At 40.2% G+C, this 22,729-nt stretch overlaps 2 protein-coding genes and 1 non-coding gene across 6 annotated transcripts in view; 2 read left to right on the plus strand and 1 right to left on the minus strand.

Moving 5' to 3' along the window:
• UTP18 (UTP18 small subunit processome component) overlaps positions 1–16,276 on the minus strand; it is a 39,525-nt gene extending 23,249 nt beyond the window's left edge. Inside the window, exons 1-7 of the mRNA XM_075994455.1 lie at positions 15,884–16,276; positions 13,700–13,812; positions 12,347–12,445; positions 7,321–7,388; positions 2,591–2,679; positions 946–1,071; positions 678–852 (exon numbers count right to left, since the gene is read on the minus strand). Of these exons, the coding sequence (XP_075850570.1) occupies positions 678–852; positions 946–1,071; positions 2,591–2,679; positions 7,321–7,388; positions 12,347–12,445; positions 13,700–13,812; positions 15,884–16,276 (1,063 nt within the window). The remainder of the gene's footprint in view (positions 1–677; positions 853–945; positions 1,072–2,590; positions 2,680–7,320; positions 7,389–12,346; positions 12,446–13,699; positions 13,813–15,883) is intronic.
• LOC142862244 (U6 spliceosomal RNA) lies at positions 14,665–14,776 on the plus strand. Its single transcript, XR_012913320.1, has one exon. It is a non-coding gene; the product is annotated as a U6 spliceosomal RNA (small nuclear RNA).
• Positions 16,277–16,345: 69 nt separating the features above from the next.
• The window catches only part of MBTD1 (mbt domain containing 1), a 66,713-nt gene continuing 60,329 nt past the window's right edge, over positions 16,346–22,729 (plus strand). For 2 of the 4 annotated variants that reach the window (XM_020280973.2, XM_075994451.1), the window contains exons 1-3: positions 16,745–16,973; positions 17,605–17,668; positions 21,446–21,539. The gene's annotated coding sequence lies outside the window, so the exon portion shown is untranslated. Of the gene's footprint in view, positions 16,689–16,744; positions 16,974–17,604; positions 17,669–21,445; positions 21,540–22,729 lie in introns of those variants that run through there. The other 2 variants (XM_075994453.1, XM_075994452.1) reach the window with 2 other exon arrangements.

Here is a 22,729-nt window from a genome sequence, read left to right on the forward strand (position 1 = left end):
GCAGTTTAATAGGGAGACCACCAGTGAGTTGTGGCGTATGCCAACACTACCTCCCAAGATCTTGAGCCAGCCAACTCCATTACAAGGGCTCTGGTTCCCAAAGGATTCATGAAGGTGGCAGTACATTTTAGAGTAACAGGGGTTGGGAAACAGAGGGGAAGAATGGGTAAGGGAGAGGATAAATTTTCACCTGCTAAAAAGTGTGTTGGTTTTTTTTAAGTAGTTCAATCTTTAAAATACATTAAGTAGCCCCCCCCCCCGCAAAGCAGTGCTTTATTCCCTTTAAACATAAACGAAAATTCTATTATAACAAATACTAAAACCAGAGGATATCCAAATTTCCTGATGATCGGACAGGTGGAAACAGTTTATCCAAAGAAGTAGACCTGAGGTCCTCTAGCTCCCTGGCTCATGCTCTTTCTGCTGCAGCAACTGCTAACTTTACAGACAAGCATTTGCAATTCTCTCCTGGTCTAGGGGATATATATTTCCATAAGTGCTCAATAAAAAAGTCAGTTTACTGGTTTCATTCAAACATACTATATCTCAATTAACACAATGACATTTTCCAAATACTATATTAAGAATCTTGTGGGGTGAAATAAGTGGTTGTAAACAATGTTAAATAAACTCAGCTTAAGGGCTATGATGGACTCCATGTTCAACAGAAATCTTACCTCTCACTTGATGCACAGGAATTAACTTTCCTGCTAGCATGTCGTAGACATAAAGAACCTTGCTGTGGGTACTCGTGGCTAAAACCTCTTCTCCATTAGCACTAAAACAAGCCTTAAAGATTGGAAACCTTTCCAAATATATGCTCTGGATTTTAGGATTTGTTTTTCCATCAACCTATAAGGAAGTACAAAACATTTCTTTTGGTTATTTCCATGGACTCTGGTAGCATACATTTTTCACTACAAGTCTTCATTTCAAAATGCATACCTGAAACAGTGATACAGCATTATCTAATCCAGCAACCATCACAACTTGTGCACAAGGATGAAACTGCACAGATGAGATTCGAGCAGTAGTAGGACGTTCAGCATTAGCATGTTGGCAGTTCTTCATCTATGGAAAAATAAAGCTGGAATTTTATCAATTCAAATGGTTAACATTTTTTTAGAGCGTGAAGACAAGACATCATAGTTTACAAATGCAGAAGAAAGTGCACTGGAATGGTAATGAAAAGATCACAGCTCTGGCACCAACTGGCAAGTCACTTTACAAGAATCTTCCTTACCACCTTTCAAATGACGGAATTATATCATTAAAGTCCTTTCCATATCTAGAAGTCTAAATTTAAGTATTCTTGGAGCACTAGTATAGTCATTTCCCCAAGATACATCCATTTGGGTTAAGAGATTTTTCACTTCTGGGGAAATTTTACTCAAAACTCTACTTTGGCATCTTCACATTTCATGGCACAAACACAACAGGCACTGTGGCTGTTCCCATAGTCCTACTGTTGGTACAGATTGCTTACTTTCTTCTCTCAGGGTACTAGTTTAATGGTTGCTTGTTTAATGGTTATCTCATGCATCACTTAAATTATTTTCAGTTATATTTTCTGTTTTTACAGGTTAAATAAAGTATTATATGCATTTTTTTGTAACCACTGAAGTTTTTATGGTAACTACATTTTCGATGGAAGTGAATTCACCCTGTGAGGAGCTGAATAAAGTGTCCTCCTAAGGTGGGAGGAGACAGAATCACTCTGTATCCTAGTTATTTACCATGACAGGTTCCCTTGCCCCATCTAAATACACATACCACTGTGTAACTGAAAAAAATATCTATGTCACAGAGAGATCGATTAACATGACAAACATTTAACTAAAGCACCACACCGGTTAGGGACTTGGTTAGCACAATGAACAAGCTGGACACAGTGATGAGTCAGGAAGTAACTAACGTAGGCTGCTTTAGAGAAGGTCCTAGGTTGCCGTTGGAGCAGAAAGGTACAAATGAGCTAGCCATTAGCAGTGCTTGAAGGACAGGCAGAAAGGAAAAGCAAGAGTAAAGGTTCAGAGGTAAGAAAGGACCCAGCACATTCAAAACACAGAAAAAGGAAGTAGAAAATAAGGGGAAAGAGGTCTGAGACAAGGCCAAGGATGTAGGCAAAAGCCAGATCATGAAGGGTAGTGTAGACTATGATAGGAAATTCAGTAGTTTTGAAAAAGCAACAAAAAGGGGCATGACCTGATGTTTTATTTTTAAAAGATCCCTCTAGCTGCTACGTTAAGAATGGTTTAGGAAGAGATAAAGTGGAAGTAGAGACCAGTCACAAACTACTGCAATATGCTGGGTAAGAGATGACAGCAGGCTGGACTAAGCTGATGCCAACGAAAATGAGAAATGCAAAAGGAGAAATCAAATAGGATTTCTAGAATTCCTGGGAACATAATTTAGTACCTTTTGATCATTTCTGCAAAAGAAAAAGAACTCTAACATAAATATTTACCAAAGCAAAATGACAGCAAATATATTTAACCCCACAGATGATAGGAACCCATGCATCTGTAACTAGGAAGCAGACTGAATTTCAGAGGTAAATAGGTGGATAGGTCCCAACTTCACTGACTCTCACCTTCAAGATTCCTCTTGGAAGAGAAGCTGATGTGGATATGAAATTCCCAGTCCTTTGCAACAAATCATCTTCATCCTCTTCACTTTCATCTAAGTCAAACAAACCCACAAGGCTGATCTTTAAAATCAATGAGATGGTCCTTTAACCTACCCCAAACTTCTGTATTTCCAAATTCAACTCCCCTCCCAGCCTCCCAATTGCAATCACTTTTTTAAAGCTGCAATTGGTAAAAGCAAAAACAGCAAACACGCTTAAAGGAGAGGAAAAAGATGAACACAACTTAACATCTACAGTTAAAATCAAAGTTTGACTCTGGAATGAAAGACTAACACATACACAGATGGTTACTAAAACAAGATGAAGTAAAATAAAAGTTTAAAACCAGCATTTCATTTAAAAAGAGCCAACTTGTATAATTACGGCAAAAGTGGCAATAGGGTGGACAACAGATCTAGCTTAACGACTCACACAAAAAAGAACTAGAACTTTCAGCTGAATGAAAGATTAATGTCAAATTGTGTATCAGAACTTCAAAAAGATCTAATAGGGCTGCTTTTCCAGTGGAGATGATTGGTGATTCTAGTAGAGACAGCTGAGAAGCTAAGCAGTCTTTTTAAAACACTTGGCTAACAAGGCAAAACTAGCACCAAAAGGCCCCCTCAGCATCTTGAAGGGGTCCAGTAAATCAACAGGCTTTTTGTACTGGGGCCACAAAAAGCTACACTTAGGATGAAGGGCAAAATCAAAGAATTATAAGAAAATCTTCCAAAAACTGAAACCTAGCGTTGAACTCTCACAATTCCTCATTTGAATAAAAATGTTCTTGGATTGTTAGTGCCCTCTGCCAAACTATCTACCTAGAAACAAACATACAAGTCATCATCCTAGATCTAATTAATCTACATTATTTTCCATATACAATGTCCAGCACTCAATAAAATGTAACCAGGCAAATACTGACGAGATAAAATAACTTGACTAAAAACCAAAAGGAAAAATGAGACAATCCTCAAAGGAACTAGACAATGGAGTTATCAGATACAAACTTTAAAAATACTATGTTTGATATGTTAAAAGAGTAAATGAAACAAGTTTCATGGCCAGGCACGGTGGCTCACACCTATAATCCTAGCACTCTGTCAAGGCGGGCGATTGTTTGAGCTCAGGAGTTCCAGACCAGCCTGAGTAAGAGCGAGTCTCCGTCTCTACTAAAAATAGAAAGAAATTAATTGGCCACCTAAAAATATATAGAAAAAATTAGCCGGGCATGGTGGCACATGCCTGTAGTCCCAGCTACTTGGGAGGCTGAGGCAGAAGAATTGCTTAAGCCCAGGAGTTTGAGGTTGCTGTGAGCTAGGCTGACACCACGGCACTCTAGCCTGGGCAACAGAGTGAGACTCTGTCTCAAAAAAAAAAAAAAAAAAGAATAATGAAACACAAGATTCAAAATTGAGCCAGAGAATTAGAATATTAAAAAAAGAACCAATGGAAACTCTAGAACTGAAAAATACAGTAATTAAAATTAAGCCCCCAGTAGATGTTTTGATAGTATTTCAAAATTAGCTGTAGGCTTTGGGCATGGTGGCTCATGCCTGTTATCCTAGCACTCTGGGAGGATCACATGAAATCAGAAGTTCCAAGATCAGCCTGAGCAAAAGCGATACCCAGTCTCTACAAAAAGTAGAAAAATTAGCCGGACATGGTAGCGTACACCTGTAATCTCAGCTACTCAGGTGGCTGAGGCAGGAAGATCGCTTGAGCCCAGGAGTTTGAGGTTGCAGTGAGCTATGATGATGCCACTGCACTATAGGCGGGGCAACAAAGCAAGACTCTGTCTCAAAAAAAAAAAAAAAAAAAAGAAAGACAGACACAATATTTGAAGAATTAATAGGTGAGAATTTCCAAAATTTACAAAAGGCATCAAACCAGTTCAAAAGCACAATGAGGGCCGGGCGCTGTGGCTCACGCCTGTAATCCTAGCTCTTGGGAGGCCGAGGCGGGCGGATTGCTCAAGATCAGGAGTTCAAAACCAGCCTGAGCAAGAGCGAGACCCCGTCTCTACTATAAATAGAAACAAATTAATTGGCCAACTGATATATATATAAAAAAATTAGCCGGGCATGGTGGCGCATGCCTGTAGTCCCAGCTACCCGGGAGGCTGAGGCAGAAGGATCACTTGAGCCCAGGAGTTTGAGGTTGCTGTGAGCTAGGCTGACGCCACGGCACTCACTCTAGCCTGGGCAACAAAGCGAGACTCTGTCTCAAAAAAAAAAAAAAAGCACAATGAGGTCTAAGCAGAATACTAAGCAAGTTAAAATGACTGGGAGGGTAGACATAAATAAAACAGCAACAACAAAACAATCCACATTAATGAATTGCTGTTGAATTTCAGAGGTGTGTGATGTTAGTCTTGTGGTTATGTATAAAAGGGAGTACTTTTCTTTTAAAAAAAAATCAATGAAGTATTTACAGATAAAAATAACACATTGGAGAAAACTGTGAAGCTGAGTTCTAGTCACCATTCTGCCAACAGTAAATATACCTTGACAAGTCATTTTATCTCTTTGAACCTCCCTCATCTGTAAAATGAAGGTACTAAATTAGGATAGGATATCCCAGATGATGGCAGGCTGGATAACTGTTGACTTAATTCATTATCTTTTTCTCCTAGGCACAAAGCCAAAGTACACTTCCAGGCATCCTCTACAGTTAATATGGCCTTGTGATTGAGTTCTGGCCAATAAAATGTAGGCAACAGTATCATGTACCACTTCCAGCAAAGGCCAACAGAAATCTCCTTTGGATGAGCCTTCCTCTCCTCCCCATTAAGCCAAGTGGATGTCAACTTCTTGTGCAACTTTGTAAGATCTGACCTAAAGATGGCTGAACCTCTATAAACTTGGTCTCTAAAGTAGAGCATCACTTTCTCACCACCCCAATTTTATGTACATGGAAAAAACAACTTCAACTGGATTAAGCCACTGGAATCTGGGAGGTTTTATTTCAACAGCTAGCATAATATCTACAATTACATGAATCTAAATTGCTGCATTTCTCTCTAAAATGGATGATAAAATTGCATTTCATCCAGGAGGGCAAACTGGTGACCTAGAGCCTAGAAATATGTTATAGAAAAAATGGTCAAAGGAACAAGGAATGTTTAACATGTTAAAAAACAAATGTGGAAAGAGATTTCCCAAATAACAGAAAGAATGTTAAGATAATCTGTATATATTCAAAAGGTAGGACTAGAGATTTCAAAACAGCAAAAAGTTTCTAACAGCTCCTAAAGAAAAGCTGAGAAGGGGAAGAAATAGTCTAGTAAAGACTACGACACTATTTGATATATTAAGCAGGATAACAATGTGGAAAAGATTCTTGCAATAGACAAAAGCCGGGCTTCATCACTGAGATTCCTTCAACTTCTAAAAGCATCTGGCTGAAAACCAGAAGGTCAATTTCTACTTAATAACAGATTGAATTTTCTAACAGAATTATATAAACCACTGGCTCCTGGTATGGGCTCCCTGTATTAAACACCATGAAGACTGTCAGGGGTGGGGAGAAAGGAAGGAGAGGTGATAGTGGAGGCAATCAAACAGGTCATCAGAGATTAAGGATGCTAAGGAAGGTGGGGCCTACATTATGTGAGAGGATACACTCCAAACTACCTAAGGATTTCAAAGGTTAATTCTAAGTCTAAAATTCATAACTCCAAGCACACAGATCAGATCTTGGCTAAGCCACTCATATTTACAATATCTAAACTCAAAAAGATCTAAAAAACATAAAAGTGTTATAGTATGAGCCCAACTTAAAACCTTAAGTTGAAAAACAGATTTTTATGGCTGAGCACAGTGGCTCACGCCGGTAATCCTAGCACTCTGGGAGGCTGAGGCGGGAGGATTGTTTGATCTCAGGAGCTCAAGACCAGCCTGAGAAAGAGCGAGACTCCATCTCTACTAAAAATAGAAAGAAATTAATTGGCCAACTAAAAATATACAGGAAAAATTAAGCTTGGTATGGTGGCACATGCCTGTAGTCCCAGCTACAGGCTGACACAGAAGGATCACTTGGGCCCAGGAGTTTGCGGTTGCTGTGAGCTAGGCTAATGCCACGGCACTCTAGTCTGGGCATCAGAGTGAGACTCTTGTTTCAAAAAAAAAAAAAACAGATTTTATAATGTGACTAATCATTTGGGCTTGATCTGTTATGTGCTCCTTATAAAGAACTCCCATTTCCAAATGGACAGCCAGATTAGCTGCCAATGTCTTCAACAAGAGCTCTGAATCAAAAAGTAACAATACTCACTTTTCCTTAATACTATGCCATAATGCAACTATGGTTCTGTTGAGAAGAAACATAAAATTAATCTACCCTTTATTTCCATTACAGTAGAAAATGCTATTAAGCTGTATACTATTAAAAAAGAGCTTCCTGCAGAGAAATGGCAGACTTTAAAACCAGACATTAAAAAAAAAAAAAAAAGGCAGGCACAATAGTGCACCTGTAGTCCCACCTACTCAGGAGGCTAAGGCAGGAGGAGCCCAGAGCCCAGCAGTTTGAGACCAGCCTGGGCAACATAATGAGAGCCCATCTCAAAAAAAAAAAAGACATATTTGAAATGCCAGGTTTTAATAAGTCTCATAAAAACACTCAAATAATAATAAAACAGGAACAGAGACTAACTAACTTAAACAGAGATACCAATACTCAGTATCAATACTCACCATCTGAAGAGGTTTTCTGCTTTTTTGTATCTGCCCAGGCAGGTACTCCCCCCATGGCATGCTGAAATCTAAGCAAAAATATAAAAAAAAATTTTGTAACCATTACATGTTCATAAAGCTTGATACATTTAAAGAATATAAATAGATATCACTTCAGAGTATGTAAAGACTCTCTTCCAAAGAAGTTACTATCTTTAAGAATAGAAGTTATTATCTTTACTCACACAGAATAGTTCCAACCTCTTGATATTAGAAACTTTTGAGAACCTCTGTCCACCTATACTAGTCCTGGATACCAGACACCTGAGTATACATTTGTTAATTATTTACATCTAGTTACATGGTTGTCTTATTTGCTCATATCAACACATTCCAGATGTGAGGACTAAGCCGAGAAGTCTCTTTTGAGGTTATAACCAATGCCATAGTACATAGAGCACACAACAGAACATGACTAAAAGAAAATGACCAGATTGGTAAAAATATACAAAGCTTCATCATATATCATTTGAACAATATGGGAGCATTTCACTCTGGAAAAAGTAAGCTTTTAGAGAAGCATGATAGTTGTGTTCTAAAGGATTGGAAGAGGGCAAAGAGTTGTTTTCATTTTTAACGCAAAGGACATACTAGCTCACCAAACTAAGCCCACTAGCCATAAACTAGAAAACTGGACAAAATAAATGAAACTGTTTTCAGAAATTGGACAATAAGCAGCATACCTTGAGATGTGAAATAACAAAGATGAGCCCTATCACCACCTGAAATCTTCCCCTGAAGGCATTTATAAGACCGTGGCATAGAGCCGAGAAAACATCAGACTTGAAAGAGACTGATATGCAATTGGAATTTGAGGAGTATACTGTAGAGCAGGTGTCCTCAAACTACGACCACATGCGGGTGTTTTTGCCTGTTTTTTTACTTCAAAATAAGATATGTGCAGTGTGCATAGGAATTTGCTCATATTTTTTTTTTAAACTATAGTCCAGTCCTCCAACAGTCTGAGGGACAGTGAACTGGCCCCCTGTTTAAAAAGTTTGAGGACCCCTGCTATAGAGAAGGGAGAAAAAGAACTCCAGAAATCCGCATAGGAGTTTGATGACAATTCTGCTGAATACAAAGCTGCACACTCAAGGATGACACTCCATGAGGTCGGCAAAGAACTACTAGGGAGCTATAAGTTGCACAATACCAAAGCTCAGACATTTGAGTTCCAACCAATCAGAGTGAAGGTCCTTACTGAACACTTGTGGCATTCCGCAGAGATTCAGAAAGGTCATACCTCAGCAGTGCGGCTAAACCAGTCCAGAGTAAATGGTACTTTAGACCTGCCCTAACAAAATTTTTTTAAAAGCCTTGAGAGGATCAAATTGATGTGCAAGACATTTAACTGCCTTGCCAAACCAAAAAGCAAAAGGTAACATTCACCCAACATTCTACATTGCCCAGAATACAATCAAAATTAGTAGACATACAAAGCAGCAGAAAAACATGAACTATAACCAGAAGAAAAATCACTCAACAGAAACAGAAACGACAGGTATGACAGAATTAGCGCACAAGACTTTAAAATAGCTAACAAATACATTCAAGTATTTAAAGGAAATATAATAAACATAATAAAAGGGCAAATAGAAATAAGCAAAATGGTTTTGAGCTGAAAAGATTTTCTAAAGCTGAAAAAAATGTCTGAAATAATAAATTCAAGTAAATTCAGATTCAACAACCTATAAAATGGGCCAGGCACACAGCGGCTCACACCTGTGATTCCAGTACTGAGGCTGAGGCAGGAGGATCCTTTGAGCCCCGAAGTTGGAAGCTGCAGTGAGCAATGATTACACCACCACACTCCAACCTGGGCAACAGAAAAAGACCCTGCCTCTAAAAAATAAATAAAAAATATTATACATTATATTATTTCATTTATATGACATTCTATAAAATGCAAATCTTAAATGACAGAAAACAGACCAGTAGTTGTCAGGGGTTATAAGTTTAAGAGAAAGGGTTGACTATGAAGGCGTATACTACTTTAGAGGGTGATGGCAATGTTCTAATTTCACTATGGGCAAATTATACCACAATAAATCTACTTTTAACCTCTAGAAATGTTAAAAAATGTTATCAATAAAAACAAAAATAAATATATATATATATATATTTTTTTTTTTTTGAGACAGAGTCTCGCTTGTTGCCCAGGCTAGAGTGAGTGCTGTGGCGTCAGCCTAGCTCACAGCAACCTCAAACTCCTGGGCTCAAGCAATCCTGCTGCCTCAGCCTCCCGAGTAGCTGGGACTACAGGCATGCGCCACCATGCCTGGCTAATTTTATATATATATTAGTTGGCCAATTAATTTCTTTCTATTTATAGTAGAGACGGGGTCTCGCTCTTGCTCAGGCTGGTTTCGAACTCCTGACCTCGAGCAATCCGCCCGCCTCGGCCTCCCAGAGTGCTAGGATTACAGGCGTGAGCCACCGCGCCCGGCTAAAAATAAATATATTTTTAAATATTTTAAAACATCTGGAAGTTTCAGTTGGAGGTGTCAATATAAAACCATTATTTTAAAATATACATACTTCCCCAGCTCTGTTCAACTAAAAGCCTAGAAGCAGTAAGATCTTTATAATACGGCCAGGCACAACGGCTCACACCTGTAATCTCAGCAGTTTGAGAGGCCAAGATGGGAGAATCACTTGAGGCCAGGAGTTCAATATCAGCCTGGTAGATTTCAGTTTCTTGAGGATAAACTTGTAAAATAAAAATTAAATATAAAGAGTAAAAAAATGAAATAAAAAAAATAAAAAACCAGCCTGAGCAAGAAAGCAAAACACCATCTCTAAAAAAATTTAAGAATTAGCCAGGCATGGTATATAGTCCCAGCTATTTGGGAGACTGAGACAGGATGGTTGTTTGAGCCCAGGAATTCGACATTACAGTGAGATGTGGTCTCATAACATTAACCACATCCAGTGTCCTGTTCTTGAACATCATTTCCCAATAAAAGAAACCAGGATTCCTGGAAAAACATGCTGGTTCTGGGGCAGGAAAAGGCCCAAGTGAGCTTGGGACATCTCTGTGAGACCAAAAAGCTAAGAAACAAGAACACAGGAGACAGGTTGGAAGGGCTCCTATGGGCCGAATCTGGACAATTTGAGCAAAGACTTACAATTATAACAAACTGAATAAAACCCAGGAATCCCAAAGAATACTGATGAAATCCAGTGTTCACCAATACATGTAGAATGAAAAGTAAAACAATGTGCACAGAAACCATACCATGACTTGCAAAATAGAACAAAACATGGCATGCAACATAACCTATGTAAGCTCAAATTGTTTAAAGCCAGCTCATGCAGACCACACATTCCAAACCACAGCAGCAATAACTGCACAAACTTCTATTCCAAAGACAATGGTTCCAACAACTTGCCTAATTTAAAAATTCTGACCAATCCCTGCCCAAGACCATAACTACTAACTTCCACCCTGAATCTACCTATATACGTACTTAACCCCAACCCCAAAATCCATAAATATTTTCCCCTAACTCCTCCATAGAAACCGAGACTCTACCAAATTGGTGTTCTATTAAGATAGTCCTTTCTCTTGTTCAGTAAATTTAATAAAAACAACCTTTTACAATCAGCAGGCTTCTGTGATCATCTATGTATGGGGACTTCAACAGATCATCTATGTATGGGGACAATGACAGAATCAGAAAAAACACCATTCTGCAACCCCTAATGTAATGCTAAATGTAACATAAATCTGAAATGCTCCAAAATCCAAAACTTTCTGAGCACCAATAAGATGCTCCAAGGAAATGCTCATTGGAGCATATCAGGTTTTCAGATTTGGGACGCTACATCACTAAGTATAATGCAAATATTCCAAATTACAAACTCCGAAAGACTTCTGGTCCCAAGAATTTCGGATAAGGCAGCAGTCCTCAACTTTTCTGGTACCAGAGAGCAGTTTCATGGAAGACAATTTTTCCACAGACTTGGGAGTGGGGGGTGAATACAATGGTTTCAGAATGATTCAAGCGCATTGCATTTATTGTGCACTTTATTTCTATTATTATTACATTGTCACTTGCCACTCACTGATAAGGTTTTGATATGAGTCTGCAAGCAACTGATTTATTACGGTCTCTGTGTAGTCAAACCTCTCTGCTAATGATAATCTATATTTGCAACTACTCCCAAGCACTAGTTGAATTACCACCTCAGATCATCAGGCATTAGATTCTCGGAAGAAGCATGCAACCTAGATCCCTCACATTCACATGTTGTTTACAATGGGGTTCATGCTCCTATAAGAATTTAATGCTGCTGCTAATCTGATAGGAGGCAGAACTTATGCAGTGATGCAAGTGATGGGGAACAGTTGTAAATACAGATGAAGCTTTACTCGCTGCTCACCTCCTGCTGTGTGGCCTGGTTCCTAACATGCTATGGACCAATATGAGCTATTAAGCTATTAATTTCTTAGGTATGACAATGGTATTGTAAATATGAAGGGAAATAAATAAATAAATATGAAGGGAAAATGTCTTAATCTTAGGCAATTCACCTTGAAGAAATTAGGGGTAAAGTGTTGTGTTACCTGCACTTTACTCCCAATAGACTGAGAAAACATACTCACACCTCAAATATATAAAGCAAGTACGGCAAACTATTAAAAAAACAAACAAACAAAAACATTCAACCCAGATGGCAGCTATTTAAACTTCTGAAATTTTTCATATTATAGAATTATGGAAAAGAGATGGTTTACCATATACAAATGAATATGCAAGTAATATTACTGTCTAAAATTTTTCCAAATTTTCTTTCCATTTTTCCAAATTTTTTATCCCTCTGCCCCACAAAATATCGATACGTAGTTGTTGTCTCCAAAAGCAATGCTGTTTCAAAATGGAAATTTGACTATCCAAGATGTTACAGCTAAAGACTAAACAAACCGGAAGAAACCATTGGTTATATACATCTCTTGGTAAATCACATGAAAAAGGACACTTACTCTTCTTTAAGTCTCTTCCGAAGGTTGTCTTTTGAAAGTTTACCTTCACTGGCATTTTTCATCATATCTTTCCGAAACCGATTATTCATCATGTCAACCCTATATAAAAACAGAACAGCATATTTTAAATGACTTAAAAAGTCAGCATAAATAGCTGCTACCTTTAGTAGCATGAGAAAACATCTCATGGAACAATACATGTCAAGCAAGATTTGTTACATGTGAACTCCTCATATGTATAGTATCTGTTTTTCCTGAAACAAAAAGGAATCTCTCTTCAGATCATCTAGTTTAGCAGTCCCCAACCTTTTTGGCAACCTTTTTGGCACCAGGGACCGTCTTCATGGAAGACAATTTTTCCGTGGACAGGGGGTCTCAGGATGATTCAAGTGCATTGCACTTATTGTGTAGTCAAACCTCTCTAACGATAATATGTGTTTGCAGCTGATCTCCAGCACTAGTATCACCACCTCAGCTCATCAGGCATTAGATTCTCAGAAGGAGCAACCTAGATTCCTTACACGTGCAGTTTACAGTAGGGTTCTCCTGTGCTGCTGATCTGACAGGAGGCGGGGCTTAAGCAGTGACCTGAGCTCCCTGAGCTATGGAGAGCTTTGGGAGCACTAGGTAGGCTGTAAAATGGGCTGGGTGTGGTGTCTCACTCCTGTAATCCTAGCACTCTGAGAGGCAGGAAGATTGTTTGAGCTCAGGAGTTCAACACCAACCTGAGGAAGAGCAAGACCCATCTCTATTAAAAACAAAAAAATTAGCTGGGCATGGTGGTACTCCTGTAGTCCCAGCTACTCGGGAGGCTGAGGCAGAATTGTTTGAGGTTGCTGTGAGCTAGGCTGATGCCATGGCACTCTAGTAAAATGTTGAGTATACAGTACATCCTCATCCATGAAAGTATATATAGTGCTAATTAGTTCTTTAGTCTTTACTCAATTTCAGGTATTGTACTAAAAGTTCTGCATGTACTATTTCATTTAATCCCAATAGCTTCCTGATATAGTTACTACCATTATGCTCATTTTACAAATAAAAAAAGGTAGGCTCCAAACTTGCCCATGGTCAAGTAGGAACTGGCCAAATTAGAAGGCAAACTCAAGTCTGACTCCAAACGTTGTGTTCTCTTACCTATTCTATACAGCACAGAAGAGAAAACACAGGAGACATAAGTATGCCAACATGCTAACTAACAATCATTTCTCCTTGGTGGTGGGATTATGAATGATGAATGACCTTTTCTATGCTTTCAAATATTTCTCAAATATTCACATAATCACAAATTTGTAAAGAAAATAATTTCTAACGTGTCCAGAGGGATTCTGGAAGAAAAGTTAGGTAACTTACATTTCTTCATCTTCATCTTCTTCATCCACCCAAACTGGCTTCTTTTGAGTTGGAAAATTATCTTTTGCTTCATTCTCCACTTCTGAGTCACCTGAGTCTTCATGTCCTTTAACCTACAGTAGACAAAATGTCCTCAAGCACTGAGTTTTTCCTATCACATGGTGCCACACACACATGCCTTCCAGTAAAATGAGTTGTAGAATGCTTTTTTATGGCCCTCTGATGGAATAACAGGATGGAATGCTACCACAGCCAAAGCTGGAGGCAGAAGCAGAAAATGAGACCAGAGAATGACACCACTGGTTGGAAAGGCAAAGCAGGATGAAACACTCGAGCAGAGAAAACCAACATGCTGAAAGGTAAAGACCAAGTAAGAACAAAAGGTATTGACAGACAAAAAAAGCAACAGGAGAAATGCCAGAACTACAACAATTACAGGACCAGAGGCAGACCAGAGTCCAAGCTATCTCCACTTTTTTTAGGAGACCTTGACTACCTACTTCCTTAAGAAACTTTATGCAGTACTCACAAATCTAAATTTACACCACAGAATACCCCTCAAAGCCAATTTGAGCTTTCCCAAAACGACGACAGAAATGTCTAAGTGATTTCTACTTGCCTACTGCCAATGGAAGATCAACAAATTGTTTGAAATTCCAACAAACCCCTCCTCCGTAGACTGCTCCCTTTCCTGACTATAAAACCGTCACACGGTTCATCATTTTTCCAGTAGCAGTTCTCTATCTCCTGACTAGATTACTGCTGCACCTTCTCCCACAAGCACCCAAATGGAGGTTCTGGCAATCAGCTGACATTCTAGGTCAGCATTCATTCAACAAACATTGACTGAGTACTTCTCAGTGATGCTTTCCTGGGCCTCTAAAACTTCAGTCCTTCTCTACACACGCTGATCTCTCTTTCCCGAATTTCTTTTTCTCTTCAGCACTTATCAATATACTTGAATCGTGCTCGCTTCGGCAGCACATATACTAAAAAAAAATTGGAACGATACAGAGAAGATTAGCATGGCCCCTGCGCAAGGATGACACGCAAATTCGTGAAGCGTTCCATATTTTTTAATAAAAAAAAATTAAAAAAAAAAAAAAAATATATACTTGAATTTTACTTTCCTCCTTTACCTTGTCTCTGTCACTACTACACAAGATCCAAGAGGGCAGGGATTTTTGTCAGTTTTGTCCAGTGCCCAGTCTTCTCCAGTGCCTAGAATAATGCCTAGGCCTCTGTATCTTGGAAGAAAAGCAAAGTATAAAATAAAGGAGTGATAAAAGTGTGCAAAAAGTATAATCAATCACTTAGTGATTGCCATTGCCAGGAAGAGTACCTGGCATCCAACAGGCTCGAAAACATTTGTTTTTGTTTTTTTTGTTGTTGCCCGGGCTTGAGTGCCTGGCATCAGCCTAGCTCACAGCAACCTCAAACTCCTGGGCTCAAGCAATCCTTCTGCCTCAACCCCCCTAGTAGTTGGGACTACAAGCATGAGCCACCATGCCCGGCTAATTTTTTCTATTTTTAGTTGGCCAATTAATTTCTTCCTATTTTTAGTAAAGACGGGGGTCTCGCTCTTGCTCAGGCTGGCTGGTTTCGAACTCCTGACCTTGAGCGATCCTCCTGCCTCAGCTTCCCAGAGTGGTAAGATTACAGGCGTGAGCCACTGCGCCCAGCCTCGAAAATATTTGTTGAATAGACGAACACGCGACCATTCCCAAAAGTGTGTCCCGTAATCGCGTGGGGAGACTGTTAAAACGCAGACTCCCAGGCCCGTGCACACGAACTAATGCCATCAACGAAAGTGAACTCCTGAATCACGGCAAGAAATTAATCACGGGAGGTAATTAAAACACCACGCTGAGTTTGGGGAGAGAATAGGGGAGCCTAGTTTTGAAGGACGCTCACGACTACAGTGCGCAAAACAAAGGGACACCAAATGCAGCGGCTCCTTCGGGGGCGGAGAAAGGCGCGGTCTCCGCCCTCCAGAGACTTTCAGTCTAGCGCCGAGAGGGGAGGGACGCGCAGCCGCGCCCCTCGGCGCCCGTGTTCTCGGGCTCCCTCCCACCTGAGCGTTTCTCGCCGCCGCAGGTCGCCCAGGCTCCGCCCTCGGAGCCTCGCCGCCCACCGCGCGCTCCACCCGAGCGCGCCCAGCCCGCGCGCCGCGGCCTCCCTCACCCGCGGGCCCCGCAGACGCCGCAGCAGCGCGTCCTCATCGTCCTCGACGTCGCCGAAGACCAGCTCCTCCAGGCACCGCTCCACGGCGGGTTTGTCCTCCTCCAGCGCCAGGCGGTTCCGCTGCCGGAGTCGTCTCTCTTCCTCCGCCGCCGCGACCGCCAGTGCAGCGGCCGCCGCGCCTAGCCGGGCCGGCGGTTTCCGGGGGGATGAAGAGGCAGCCTTTCGGGGCGGCCCGCCCGGCCCCGCTCGGGCTCTGCAATTCGGCCTCTTTTGGGTCTTCCGGTTCGGCCTTGCTGCGGCCCTCCGGTCGGGTTTCATTCGTTTCCTCCGTTCCGGCGGCATCGTTAGGTTTGAGAAGAAACGCAGGCGCTCACGTGGAACCTCACTGTGCATGCGCCGGGGCGCCTCGCTTTCCGCAGCCGCCGAGGCCCCGGGGGGCCGGAAGGAGCCTGCGCAGCCTCTCGCCACGTGACCAACACTCCCTCCCTACGTAACTCCCACTCCCTCTCCAGCCCCTCCCCGTGGGGGAGTTCCTCTGGGAGGGCCGATCTTCCGGGTGTAGGGGGAGGCGGCGTGACTGGAGTGGAAAATTTTCCCAGCACAACTTCGCAGCTGCAACAAACTGAAAGGACCGCAAACAAGCCAGAGTAGAAACTGGAATGACTGAATGAAACTTCTACTCTTCCTTCAGACTTTAACGGCTCGACTTAACACAAGCCCCAAAACCTTTCCCACCCTTCGTCTTGGTACAGTCCTTAGAGTACGGAGCCTGCCGAGGGTCCCACGCTGGAAGAGAGAGAGGAGGGTATGTAGGGAAGTGGGCCAATCGGGGCGCGGGTCACGGCGCAGGCGCGCTGGGGAGGGAGGGCTATGCTAATGTTGTTGATATCCTGGGGCCACCCGAGTTAAAGGGGGGAAATCCGGGGGCTGCCGCAGCCGCCACCGGTCTGGGCCCAGCCGGGGGCCCCCTGTAGTCGCCGCAGTCCCTGGGAGAGGCACCTGCCCCCAGCTCGGGGAGGGGGCGCCGCGGGCTTGGGGAGCACGGACAACCCCTACCCATGAGGCCCTGATGGAAAACACAAAGGATCTGGTGAGAGCCGAGCGCGGCAGCCGCTTTGTGTGCCAGGTGGGGGGGACTCCTGCAGCTCCCCGACCCCAGGAACCTTGCAGCTGCCTGACCCCGCTCCCAGGCCTGCTTCTCCATCCCACGCCCCCTCAACCTCCGGAGCCCCCCTCCCCCTACCAGCCGTTAAACGATTCAGGGGTTCCCCTCCCCCCACCCCCTCTGCCCAGGACTCGTTGGGGTTCTCTCTATTCCCTCTACTCTCTGGAAGAAAAATGTAACAAGAAAGTTTTTCTCTGCGTCCCGCCCCTGCCCCCTGCTCTGGCTGGGGGAGAAAGACTGGATCTGAGACTTTTCCTTTTTTAGCCTCTCAGGGTGGGAGAGTGGAGTTCTCACTCACCGGAGGGGTGAGGGGGAAATAGTTTTGCTGCTTTTCTGGGAAAATGTGCCTATCCGACTTGGGGCCAGTGCCGCGAGGCATTTTGCACGTGGAGGTGGAAATATTGAAAGGGGGCGGGGTGGGCACGTGCGGGAGGGAGAGGTGGGAGTGATGTTTGGGAAGCAGCCGCCAAGGCAGCTAATTTAAAAGCGTTCCAAGTCGATGGGCTTCTGTGACCATTGCGTTCTCTTTTGTAAAATAAGAATCCTAACGTTTCAGAGTCGGAAGAGACATTAGAGGTCACCCAAAACAGCCGTCCCCTCTGCAGCCTCTGTGATAAGTGGTAGGTAATCTAGCCTCTGCTTAAACTCCTACAAACACTGAGCGCTCACTATTGCCCAGGAAAGCCCGTTCTGTTTTTCAGTAGTTCTAAATTGTTGTTTGCTTGCCCTTATTAAACCCTTCAGTCTCATTCATGTCCCGGTTAAGTTGCTCCTTTTTTTTACTTCTCAAATTTTCTCTCACATCCTCCTCACCCACCCACTGCTCATTGGCCTATATTTTGTGTGCCAGGAAAGAACAGCAGGGAAGTGGAGGAAGGAGGGTTTGAGAGATAGTGAGGGCCAGCTGAAAACTTTGCTGGGTCAGTTTCAAGTGTGCCGGCTTACATGTCTGAAGATGATTGATATTTTCACTAGAGAATTACAATCTGAAGATTTCATGGCTATATTCTCTCACTGGTGCATCTTTTGGAAGTCAAAAATTTCATCATCATCTTTGTAGTTCTCCTATCACAAGACACATTTGCTTGTTACCTAAATCACTTTTTCAAAAGATGCCTAAAATTGCCTCCTGGGGATAGTACTGAAGCTGTTAGAAGCATCATCTGGTAGAGGGATGATTTAAAGAACCGCTTCCCCTCCACCAATTTGACCTGCGTTCCTTGTAAGCTGGTCTTTTCTTCAAGTGCCTCTTCCGAATGTTTTATTTCCTTTTTTTTAAAACAACTCTTTCATGATATTTGAAATTTATATTTGCCTGGTGTTTACAATATTTTTAGTGTTCCTTACATTAATATGCACCAGTATTTATCACTTGGTTGCTGGGATAGTTCAGTTGAAACTATTGTCACTCAGTGTTTTTTTTTTAGTTCTTCATTTGGTGAGGTATGCTGGCCCCAAAAGTAGTTTTGTTGGCATAAGAATCTTGGGAGCACATGTTTTCCTAATATAGTGGAGTGGGAGTCAAGACATAACAGATACAATGTAGAAATAATACATCTGGTCTAAAAGCCAGCAAATAAATTTTATCTTAAGCCCCCCCCCCAGTCTCCTGTTTGAAAGGTTAGACATTTTTTTCTCTCTCCCTTTTATGACTTAGAGACTGTTTCTTTGCTCTTGTCTGGTTAGACTGTTATTTTATTTTTTGTTTGTTTACCTCAACACCAGAGTGTTTAGAAAGAAAATAGCTGTCTCTTTTTGCACCACCTCCTTCTCTGAATAACAAGTAGCTTCTATTTATATAGCACCCCATACTCAAGGCTTGTCAGTACCTTGCAAATTACGGCAACATCTGTCTTGAATAAGTATCTGTTCTTAGTGTCTTATGTTGAGCCATATTTTTTAATCATCCAGTTTTTAACTTTATGTAAACTTTGACATAAAATATTTCTCCTAAATTTTTACTAGAATTTAACATAGAATTAAATATTAGATGGTGGAAAAAAATTAAGAGAGCTGAAGAATTGTGTCTTTAAAGTTTTTAATTAATATGGAGTTCCAAGTTGTTTTCCTGCTTACTTTAAACATGAACTATCATGACTATAGTTAACTGCCTTTGGAGACATTTGCATTCTAAACATACTAGACAGGAACAACTGGTTTTATTTTTGAAGAAGACATTGATGTATTTTTTATGGCTAGTTATATGTTGACCTTATCATCTAAATCTTTCTAGATGTTCAGATGCTAGTCTAACTATGTTGAAAATTAAAATGAAACAGTTTATTTTAAATTGTTTTAAAACATAGTGGTCAAAAGATAGTAAAACTATACTTTAGAAGTATAAACAACATATTAATATCATAAATACTAAACCAGTGTATTATTAAAAGCCAAGAGTGCTCAGTGGTCTGAGTGACCACATTCTAAAATTAGACAAGTCACATTCTTTGGGTTGCTCCTTCTTTCTTAATTTTTCATCTTTAAAATGTTTGCTGTATAAAATTTAACCTTTCACACTTAGAATTTCAAGGTAAGTCAGTTAATATGTATCATTAGTCTCGGGGTTTCAAATCTAAGAAAGAAAACATCAAGACAATGGAAAGAGGAAGGACTGAAAATAGTTAAAATAAGCTGTGTTTCCTAACAGGGTATTCTCCACTATCCAAGATGACTTTTGATTTTATACAAAAATTGCAAATTAGTTTAGATTTAATTATTCTTTTTTAATAAGAATATCCTTTAATCCTTTGTTTTAAGGATTTCCCACACCCACACAAATTTAGAATTTTTCTTGCTTTGCTGGAACCCACAACAAAAAGTGAAAAGGAAATAACTCCCATTTGAACAAACCCTGAATATGAAGTAGAATGATGTAATACGATAGGAAGGGCACTGACAGATGAGGTTATAGTGCTGTTCTGCCACTTACTAGCTCCATGGCCTTTGTTGCTGAAGATCCTGTACCTCAGTTTTCTCATCACAGTTGAAGGCTTGGTCTGGAATCATCACTGTCCAATGGAACTTTCTTCCATGATGGAAATGTCTTACACCTATACTGTCCAGTGTGGTAGTCACTAGCTACATATGGCTATCGAATACTTAAAATATAGCTAATGGGACTGAAGAACTCAGTTTTTTGTTAGTGTTTTAGTCAATGTAAATTTAAGTAGCCAAACATCTGCCATACTGGATATGCAGCTATAGAACAGTATTTTCCAAGCTTAATCAATCACTAGAATCACCTCTTTGGGGCTCCTATTAAAAAAGAACCTGTCTACTGGAGGTTATTCAGTAGGTCTGCATTGGGGCCTAGGAATCTATTTTTAATATATGCCCCAGAAAATTTTTTTATCAGATTGGTTAAGGAAACACTCCATTAGGAGGTTTTCAATCTCACTTCTAGTTTTCCCTTTAGTATTGATAATTTAAGATTTAGTGTAGTAGAAGTAAGCTCTGGACAAAGTCAGCAGACTGGCTGGTTTCTAGCTCTGACTCTGCCAAGTCCTGACCTGTGATCTTAGGCAAATTGCCTAATCTCTTTGAGCTTCATTTTTCTCATCTGAAATATGGGGTGAGCATCAGCCCTGCCTCCCTTCCAAAGTTTCCATAAACCACCACTCAGATGTGATGACCACTGCATGGGAAAATGCAGGCTGCTAGAAAGGATAGTTAAAATGCTAACATATCTTCCCAGAATCCCCTTCTTTTATCCTTTTCATTATATTATCTAATTCCTACTCCTATTCTTATAAAACTGGTTGTATATAGTACTCATTAGTTTATTTAAATCATTGTGGCTCAATTATTTGGCCATATCTTACAGCCTAGTTATAGAGCAGGCAAATTAAGTCTAATACTTCTTTGTTTTTCTGGTGTTTAGCATAATGATTTGTATATATTGCTCAATAAATATTGGTTGTTGTAATCTGTTACTGTACTTTTAGACTTTAAAACTTTAATTTGATAGTTACAGATTATTTTATATACCAGAGAAGTATCCCCCTGTGTACATAAATGTGTTTTACCCAATTTGAATTGTTTCATTAACACCCTATAGTTATTATTGTTCAGTGATTATATATCTTTTGAGCAACCAGCTCCAAATATATTTTTAAAAGATAAACACCAAGAGAATGTCATCATTTTATATCAAACATTTTTAGGTTGTATCAAATCAACATGACACTGAATAACCTGTATAACTTATTTCCTCTAAATTATCATATTAATGAATGATCGTGTTTGATTGCTCAAACCACATTTGTACTACAGACCCAGACTTAGCATGAATTCTGTTATTTGGGGTAAAATTGATAGCCGGTAATTATCTCATAGACCCTCTAAGCCACTGTGTGATTCAGACTTAATTTTGATATGGTCATCTTATTTTTAATTAGCTTTTCAGGTGCATACTTAAGGATTCATAGCTTTCTTCTGAAGAACTGAAAGTCCATTCATGTGAATTATTTTATCATACATCCTTCCCGTGTGGTAAGTGATGTTTTCCTTATTTAGAAGAGAGGGAAACTAAGGTCCAAGTAATTGTTACACTCAAAGTCATAACAGTGATAGAACCAGAAGTTGAACCCAAAGTGGTAGAAATTTGTATTTCTTATAAATCAAAGAATAACTTCCTTTTGTTCACTGTTGCTTTAAATCTTAGAAGATTGTTATATAAAATATTGTTCTCTCCTGTCATTCTCCTGGGTACTTTTCAGTTTGTTTAGGTGAGTTATTCAGAATATTACTGCTTTCAGTTTCCTCTTGATTGTATCATTGACACGAATTTATTCTTTAACACTGAACTTGTGGGAAACAAAAACCCAATAAGCCCCAAATCCTTACCATTTCTTGTCCTTATAATAGTAAACTTAGAAAGAATGAAGGCATTTCTGTTTACACTAATGAGTTTTATCGTTATGCCAGACCCTGCTTTCCATTATGATAGTGGAATGAGGAAGAGTCCTGCAGATCTAAATAGCTCTCTAGCTCCTACTAAGTTTAGTCATCATAGAATATCTATTAATTTCTGTATTTCTATTTTGAACTTTGTGATCTCATGCATACAACATTCAAATTTAAGGTTTCAGAAAACATACATTCCATGGCTAAACATAAAACTTTGAAAATCATGTGGGTCACTGCTCTCAATTGGTTTGGATGATGAAGAGTTGATTAACTTTTGATGAATTTATTAATATTGAAATTATACTGTTACCTGGTTGTATATTTATTGGCACCTCTATTTAGAATCTCAAATATTTTCTGTGAGTTCTGCTAGGGAAATTTACAATTTCATTGGAACTTGTGGTTGATTATACCATATGTTAATGGGTATACCTTTTAATTCTTCTGTAGATTTCATAGAGAGGAAGGTTTATCTAGGTGACAATTACAGCAGGAAAATGAAATTCTGTGATTTATGGTCCCTTATGTTTTGTCACTATAAGAACCTTTTATTTTTCATTATAGATGTACATTTGCTGTTTAGAAAAAGAAAATAAATACAGAAAAGGTAGATTCATCTTCTCATCCCACTTTCACCCTGTTAGGAGTTTAGCTGTGCCTTCTAAGATGTTTCTGAATGCACGTATAAATGAGCATAGATATATCTATCTATGCCTGTGCCAGTGCATAGTTTTCTTTTAATAAAATGTGAGTCATACTATATCTTATACTAT

Source organism: Microcebus murinus, chromosome 18 (genome assembly GCF_040939455.1).
Source record: "Microcebus murinus isolate Inina chromosome 18, M.murinus_Inina_mat1.0, whole genome shotgun sequence".
Lineage (NCBI taxonomy): Eukaryota > Metazoa > Chordata > Mammalia > Primates > Cheirogaleidae > Microcebus > Microcebus murinus.